The 9,111-nt window shown below is 41.7% G+C and overlaps 1 protein-coding gene across 1 annotated transcript; it reads left to right on the top strand.

The window, feature by feature from the left end:
• Positions 1–5,415: 5,415 nt before the first annotated feature.
• LOC128732465 (chromosome-associated kinesin KIF4) lies at positions 5,416–9,111 on the top strand. Its single transcript, XM_053825715.1, has 4 exons — positions 5,416–6,556; positions 6,620–8,514; positions 8,591–8,979; positions 9,042–9,111. The coding sequence occupies exons 1-4, from the start codon at positions 5,416–5,418 to the stop codon at positions 9,109–9,111; spliced, it is 3,495 nt and encodes a 1,164-aa protein (XP_053681690.1).

Raw genomic sequence — 9,111 nt, 5'->3', positions numbered from 1 at the left:
AAAATAGTGATAATCCTGATAATCTGATGTGACAATCGACAATCTCGCAGTTTTGTGTAAAAGGTAAACAAAAACGAAGTAAATTGATTGTCAAATTGAGCAAATACACTGTAAAAAAATTTTTTTTAAAGAAGACAACCAAAAAAAGAGAATTTGGCAAAGCTGCCAATTTCTAGAAAAATTTCCCGAAAAAAATCACATTAAATTTCGTAGTTAAAATCCAAGTTAGAAATTTAAGGCCCAAACACAATGCATACGGATTTTACTACGTTGCGGATATTTGACAGAAAACCCATGGAAAAACTGTCAAATTGGCGCAACGTAGTAAAATCCGTATGCATTGTGTCTGGGTCTTTAGAAACAATGCGCCAACAACAGCTTTTATTGTGGACATTTAAATTTATGGTAAATTTATTTTGAACGTGTCTCAAATTCAAGTTTTATCAACTCAGAATTTTATTCATATGTTACTGTATTTTGTACCCTACTGTTAAGGCCCAGACAATGCATACGGATCTTGATACGGATTTTACTACGTTGCGACAATTTGACAGTTTTTCCATGGGTTTTCTGTCAAATATCCGCAACGTAGTAAAATCCGTATGCATTGTCTCTGGACCTTTACAGTAGTTGTGGTTCTTATTTTCGTTTGACGGCAATTTTTTTCGGGTCATTCGCTTAAAAATTGAACAAACTGAGGTACACTTTGCAATAAATTTAAATGTAAGCAACGCATTTTCTGAGTGAACCATCCCCCAAAAATTTCTTCGTGGTTGTTGATATTAATATTTTTGATTTGATGCATTTGAAGATAGAATTAACAAAAGGGCGAATGTCGCAAGCGTAAACCAACCGAGTGAGGGTTGCTTTTCCTATGCTGGTCCATTAAAAAGCAACTCTCACCCGTTTTGTTTACATTTGCGATATTCGCCCTTTTGTTAATTCTATCTAGATTTAAATTTACCACGCACCTCATACAGTGGACCCCCGTTCGGTTGAACGATTCCTCATGCAAACTAACAAGTTTACTTTTTAATTTGAACAACTGGCAACCCTAAATATGCCGAAGCTTGTATGTACTGGCGGCCCTGCTCTTTGTTATTGTTTCGGTGGTTATCAAACCATTCTGTTTCATTCTTCGATCGGATTTCTATCATAATCGTTGGGAAAACGGAATGAGAAACAGATTAAACACGCTAGATCAGTACAAACAAATCGTGTTTATGAGTATTGTCTGCATAAACAAATGATGTCATGTTGAAAATGACGTTTGAACCATTTTTAATTTGCACGTCGTGCAAACCATCAGCGGGGTTCAAATTAAAAAGTGTTCAGACTAAAAACGGTCAAACGAACGGGGGTCCACGGTAGTCCCTAGACAAATATTGGCGCTGGCATCACTGGATATTTACAGGTTATATTCTGAGAGAGAGTCCCGAAGACGGTCTTCTTTTTCTCATGCTTTGACTGTTCTTCTTTTTCGTATTACGTTTGCTTACATTTTCGGGCAAATAAATCAAACTTGTGCGTGAACTTCTCATCGGATGTGTAAAGTGTGCATTTTATAATAACACTAGCTGACACGATAAACTTTGTATTGCCACGAATTAAACTGTGTTGTACATAAATCGTAAATCTCGGATGACCTTTGTCACAAGCTCGAGTTTTGCAAGCTTCTGGGAAGTTCATGGGTGTTTTAATATACAAATTTTCCAGTAAAGTAGGAAACAACTCCCCCCATTGCTTAGCCTGATAAAATAAAGCGGATAGCATTTAAGGTGAAATTAGTCGTCATCAATTTTGCCAATTTCAAAAGCAGTTTTTTTTTGTTTGAAAGAAAAATTCTGTTCATGAAAATGTATTCGCTGTGTTCAGATTGACAAGAAGAATGCAGTATTTACATTTTTATAAACAGGAGCCAGCTTTTGGGTCTAAAAACTGCTTCCGAAATTGGGCTTTTCGACGAAAAGTTAATGACTGCTAGTTTCCCGTTAAATATTCGTAATCATTACAAACCATTTCGGCGAATACCATTTTGCGGAACACCAATTCTCGGTTGACCATAACGCGGAATATAAAGTTTCGCAGAATACCATTTCGCGAAAAACCTTACGCGGGATGTACCATTTCACGGAAAATCTTTTCATAAAGTACTATTTCGCAGAGGTGACCCAACTGAGGGAAAGTAATAGAGGTCAGTAGATCTAGGAAAATAAATAAACCCAGATAGAGGTGATCTCTACGGGGGGCTACCCCCCGCAGTGGCCGGCAACATTTATCTAATGTTACTATTGATAGTTCTCGGTGGTCTTGTTATTGATTAATGTTTTATGAAAGAGTCTAAAATTTCTCGAATTCGATTAGTTATTGAGTTACGGAAAAATTTCTGTTTTATTTGTATGAGAGTCCTTCCCAGGTAACCAATAAGCATTAAAATAAGCAGTAAATCAGTCGTTTATTAGCATCCCTGGCGTTTTATACTGCAGGTGGTTGTTTATCACCCAGTAAACCATTTGGTTTGTATATCTCGATTGCAACTGAGATATACGAAATCATATCTGAACGAAAAAGTTATATTTCACGCCATATAAGAACATATATGTACCAAAGTGGAGGCGATATACGTGCGAAAATTTTGACCATTATTTGTAATTCTATTTTGCGTAGTTTTTATAACACGCAACTAAATACTCCTGAATATATGATTAAGATATAATCAAATATTGCAATCGTCTATACTGCTTTATAATTCACAGTCATGAATTGTATATGAAGACACGCACGACTGCAAAACAACTTATTGTTCACTTCGATTTGACATACTCTAATCATTATACAATTCCAATGTGAAATTGACATGAGAACGATTTAATGTGAACTTTCTATTACGATTTTGTGTTATCTGGGCAGATTTATGACTGCATAACTGTTGTAAATTGGCATCCACAATTCTATTTAAATTCTTCTTGTTGGTAACTAGCTGCAAATAAGCATTGTCTGCACTATAAGAAGGCTAGCAGTAAAGTAGATGCATATTTTGCCAAAATAGCATTTAAGTAGCATTTAAGGCAACTTAAATGCTCATTGGCTTGCTTTTAAATTGCATTGGAAATGCTTATTGGTTACCTGGGTTATCTCCCTACCACAGGGATGAGGGACTTCAAACCATCATTAAAAAAATTCCGGCCTCCAAAACCCCCCAAATATTTATTTTGAAACGATGATTCTACAATTGATGAAGGGACGGTAAGGGAAAGTAATGAAGAAGGATTTTTTTTCGGGAATGAAGGGGAAGGGGGGGGGGGGTAATAGGTAGCTATGGTTAACAAGTTGTCGTTGTGACTCCTATCTTTTGTCCAATGCTGGAAGGTGCATGGGTCGAACCACCCCCCCCCTTCCCCTTCATTCCCGAAAAAAAAAATCCTTCTTCATTACTTTACCTTACCGTCCCTTCATCAATTCTAGAATCATCGTTTCAAAATAAATATTGTCAATTGCAAGAAAAATTGTACCATCCAAAGTGCGCAATCGCTCATAAAAGTGCTATTTTAGCTTAAATCGTTTCGGTCTCTTCGGCGCACTTATTGCTTGGAAGATAACGAAAAAGTGCGCCGAAGATACCGAAACGATTTAATGCAAAATAGCATTTTTATTAGCGATATCGCACTTTGGATGGTATAATTTTCCTTGCAATTGACAATATTAATATATGCCTGACCGCATTTCAAGGTCATGACTAAAGTCACGAGTTTGGTCAACCCCCCCAAATGCTAAATTTGGTTCAATCTGATTAATTAATTCTCGAGTTATGAGGAAATTTGTATTTCATTTGTATACCCAGATAACACAAAATCGTAATAGAAAGTTTACATTAAATCGTTTTCATGTCAATTTCACATTGGAATTGTATAATGATTAGCGTATGTCAAACCGAAGTGAACATTAAGTTGTTTTGCAGTCGTGCGTGTCCTCATATACAATTCATGACTGTGAATTATAAAGCAGTATAGACAATTGCAATATTTGATTATATCTTAATCATATATTCAGGAGTATTTAGTTGCGTGTTATAAAAACTACGCAAGATAGAATTACAAATAGTTGTCAAAATTTTCGCACGTATATCGCCTCCACTTTGGTACATATATGTTCTTATATGGCGTGAAATATAACTTTTTCGTTCAGATATGATTTCGTACATCTCAGTTGCAATCGAGATATACAAACCAAATGGTTTACTGGGTAGGAGCCCCCCCCCTCCTAAAGTAGGGAGACGTTTCAATTCATCATAGAAAAAATTCTTGTCTCCAAAAACCTTCACATGCCAAATTTGGTTCCATTTGCTTGATTAGTTTTCGAGTTATGCAGAAATTTGTGTATCATTTGTATGGGAGTCCCCCTCCCTCTTAGTGGGGGGAGGGGTCTCTAACCATCATAAGAATCTTCCCTGGCCCCAAAAACCCCTACATGCAAATTTGGACCATCAGTTTTTCGTTATTACTTTCCCACTGCACTCCTCCTTGCTTGACAAGCATAATTTCAATGTATTTAGTAAGTCCATCAGGATAATTATTGTCAATTGCAAGGAAAATTGTACCATCCAAAGTGCGATATCGCTCATAAAAGTGCTATTTTGCATTAAATCGTTTCGGTATCTTCGGCGCACTTTTTCGTTATCTTCCAATCCGAAACGATTTAATGCAAAATAGCACTTTTATGAGCGATATCGCACTTAGGATGGTACAATTTTCCTTGCAATTGACAATATTATTTTAATATTAAAAAACGGCTTAGTACGGCAAACTTTTACCCGGGTTTCGGGCTTTGGGATTTTACAAGGATTTTAACAAGGATTTTAACCGGAAATACCACCCTATTGGCATCTCTATATCTAAATGCAGTAAGTGTCAGCGACTGAATATCTCGGGCTCAAAATTTGACAGCGGGCCTAAAACAATGTCGAGGCTGTCGAGTGAAACGTAGTGACGAAGTGCTATCTCATACTCATTTCTGCTCACGCTGTCATGTTGGCACCCAAAACATGGTTGCTTGCCAATAGGGTGGGAAATACCAAGGCTGTAGATGCATTGTTTGTAGTACAAAATTTAATGTAAATTTTTTTTCGGGTACACTGGACTTTCACAAAGTCCATGGAGTCCATGGAGTAAGATTCAATTAATCTAGCTGCACTGTAGCAAAATGCAAAGTAAAAAATCTGGCAGCGCTGATGGTTTTGAAACTGTCACTTTTTGAAAAGGCGCCGCGCCGCGCGTTTGGTCGGTCAACCGTTAGGAAAAGAAAAACCTATTTTTCAGTTAAGTTTCGGTTAAGTTGTTCGCATCAATTTAAATGGTTTAGATAAATATTTTCTGTGGAAAACCTGTGTTAATAGTTGTATGCCGGTACGTGTAAACTATGTCGGATTCGGTGAAGGCCGCCGTTCGCATACGGCCGCTGAATAATCGTGAGAAAGACCGTGGCTGTGGGATAGTCGTTGAACAGCCAAACCCAAGCGAACCACAGGTAGTGATCGGTAACGGGATCAGCGGTAAGCCGGAGGCGTTTACGTTCAATTATGTTTTTTCTCCAAACGATGGCCAAGAATTGCTCTATGAGAGGTCCGTGCGTCCGTTGCTGGAAAAACTATTTGTAGGTTATAATGTGACTATTCTGGCTTACGGGCAAACGGGTTCGGGAAAGACCTTCACTATGGGCACGAACTACGATGGCCAGGAAGATCCTGCTCTGGTAGGTGTGATTCCTAGGGCCATTAATGATATCTTCGACCGGATCGGAGAGTCAAATGATGCCGAGGCTAGCGTCAGCTGTTCGTTTATGGAGCTCTACCAAGAGAACCTGTACGATTTGCTTTCGGCAAAAGTAGGCCGCGAGGAGCGTGTAGTGGACATCCGGGAGGCTAACAATCAGATTGTGATCCCAGGACTGACGGAGGTGGCGGTCGATTCGGCCGATGAAACATTCGAAGCTCTGATGCGTGGCTCGCAGGAACGAGCTGTCGCTTCGACGGCGATGAACGCCGTGTCCAGCCGGAGTCATGCGATTTTTACCGTCAACATAACGAATAGATCCAAGGGGGAGAAACCGACGGTGACGAATAGTAAATTTCATCTGGTCGATTTGGCCGGCTCGGAGCGACCGAAGAAGACGCAAGCCACCGGTGAGCGGTTTAAGGAAGGGGTGAAAATTAACCAGGGTCTGCTGGTGCTAGGTAATGTTATTTCGGCGTTAGGAGGCTCAGGAGGACCGGCAGGACATGTTCCTTACAGAGAATCGAAACTCACTCGGCTGTTGCAAGATTCCCTGGGTGGAAACTCGCTTACGCTTATGATCGCCTGCGTGTCGCCCGCCGATTACAACTGTGAGGAGACCATTAATACGCTGCGTTATGCAAACCGAGCGAAAAATATCAAAAATAAAGCTGTCATCAATCAGGATCCGAATCAAGCTGAGATCCGAAGGTTGAATGCGATTATTCAAGAGTTGAGACTGGAACTTTTGTCCGCTACGGCTGGGAAGGAAAATATTCCTGGAATTGGTAAGAATTGAACTGTTTGAGTATTTTTTTTAATGTTAATGAAAACGTTTTGTAAATTTACAGCTAATCGGCCTTCCTCAGTCCCAGGGAAGTCCGCCCTAATTCGCACTAGCAGTGAGCAGCTTACGAATGGCGAGGTTGGAAACTCAATAGAAATTGCACGCCGCGAGAGGGAAATGTTGGAGAAAATTCGTACGCTTCAACAGCAACTCCAATCGGCTTTACAAGATCTGGCAACGGATCAGTTGCGCAATCTCTCAGTTGAAAAGATTATTGAAGAGTTGGAAGCTCTGCTGGCGGAAAGCCCAGATTGTGAACTGAAGCGAGGTATCCAGCAGATTCTTGCTGGCTACAAAGAAGAAACGGCTTCGATTCGGATCGAATCGCAAACCTCGGATTCTTTGCTTCACTCAGTTGCCGAAGAATTCCAAAGTCGTTCAGATACGCACACACAGAAGCAGTTGAAGATACGTGAGGAATTGAGGCAACTCACAAAGGAGCTTGAGTTGAAGGAGGAATTGCACCGCAAATGTTTAGGAAACATTTCCAATCTTACCTTTACGGTTAATTCGAGCTGTTGCAGTGGTGATGAAAGGGTTGAAGAGTACGAGTCCAAAATTAAGGAACTTGAGAGCCAGATTGAAGAGTTAAACAACCAACTTAACACAACGAAAATCGTCGACAAAAAGTCCAAACTGGCGGAGGAGCGCAGAAAGAAGGTCCAACAGTTGGAAGCTGAATTAACGGAGCTACGCAAGAAGAGTGTTCAACAGGCAAAGATGTTGCAGCTGAAGGAAAAGGATACCCAGCGAATTCAAAACCTGAGCCGAGAGATTCAAGCAATGAAGGCAACTCGCGTTAAACTGGTGAAATCAATGCGAGCCGAAAGCGAAAACTTCCGTCAGTGGAAAATTACCCGAGAGAAAGAAATCTGCCAGCTTCGCGAGAAGGATCGTAAACTCAAAAACGAAATGGTTCGCTTGCAGACCGTTCACGACAAGCAACAAAATGTACTGAAGCGAAAGGTTGAGGAGGCGGTTGCCGTTAATAAGCGCCTCAAGGATGCTTTGGAACGCCAAAAGCATGTTCAGGCGCAACGAGCCGCTAAAGCAATCGGTAAACCGGTCCGTGGTGCTGATCCTTCCGCCTGGTTGGAGCACGAACTCGAACTGATTCGATCCGTCAAGGAAGCGTCCGTAACGTTAAAGCATCTCATGGATGATCGTGCCTTGCTTAATGCAAAATTACGCGAAATGAAGGCTAACCCAGAGGAAGCGGGCACTGATCAAATCAAGCAGCAGGAACTTGATCTGGAGCTACGGAATGCGCAAATTACGGATCTACAGCAGAAGATCCTCTCCACAGATGTTGATTCCAAGCAAAAGGCTATTCTCGAAGGAATTCCAACGTTCCCGGAGGCCAAACAGACCATCAAAAAATTGCTTACAGTATTCGCGGAAAGCCAGGAGGAGGCGGCTAAAGTGCGCCTTCAGTTGGTGGATAATCGCCTGACCATCGAGTGTTTGGAGGAAACAAATCGTGGTTTAATGACGGAGCTAAGTGACACCAAGCAGCGCTGCACCGACGAAACGAACGAGATTGCCAAGATGTATGAAGAAAAACTGTCCATGTTGCTGATGTCTAAGCAGAAATATGTGCGCCAATCGCAGGAAACGGCCGTTACTTGCGACATAGTCTTGCAGGAAGCCAGCGAACAGATGGAAAAGCTTCGCGAAGAGTTGGAATCTTTGAAGAAAACCAACCAAATGTTGAACAAGCAACTGGCCGAGAAAAACACAGCCGCCTTACGTCGGACGCGGAACAGTGCTAAGTCCACGACGATTGACATTGAGTATGAAACCGACGACGAAGAGGAAGACGAGGAAGACCGTGTTCGTGATTCAGATCTGAGGCGCGATCCAGATTTCCGAATGACTCCACTTCACAAGCGGAAGAAGGTAAATTTATCGATTTCCCATAACAACTTTACCTACTAGCTACTGGCTTTGAAAATTAAACCTTTCTTATTTACAGGCCGGCGGCGTTCGGGAAACGCTGATGAAGAAATCCGTCTCAGGTGGAGCAGGCGGCAAGAAGCGTTCGTCGGCCAAAGACGATACCATCGCTGCCGAAAACGGCAGCCACAACAATCAGCAGCAGCCGCACTGCTCGTGCACGTCGACCTGTTCGACCAAGCGGTGCGGCTGCAAGAAGCTGGGCGAATTCTGTGGGTCCAATTGCCGCTGTCCGCCCAGCTGTGTCAATAAGCAGATCGATCTGCATGAGGACGAGGACGTTCGAATGGCAGGCGATTCTGATGAGAAGGAAAACGTTTCGCAGAATAACGTGGTGAAGCTGGAAAAGCGCCAATCGCAGGACGACAGCGACGAAAGCCCGAGCGATCAGTCCCCGAAGAGACCGAAGTATGAATTGCTTTCGTACCGGCTGTATTTGGCGGTTAACTCTTGCGTTTTGTTCTTTGTAGGCATGATATTCTGACGCCCACCTACGTTTATTCGGTTAAGAAGCGAAAGCCGCTGCTAGACGACATGTGA

Source organism: Sabethes cyaneus, chromosome 1 (genome assembly GCF_943734655.1).
Source record: "Sabethes cyaneus chromosome 1, idSabCyanKW18_F2, whole genome shotgun sequence".
NCBI classification, from domain to species: Eukaryota; Metazoa; Arthropoda; class Insecta; order Diptera; family Culicidae; genus Sabethes; species Sabethes cyaneus.
This window is presented reverse-complemented; position numbering and strand designations above follow the sequence as displayed.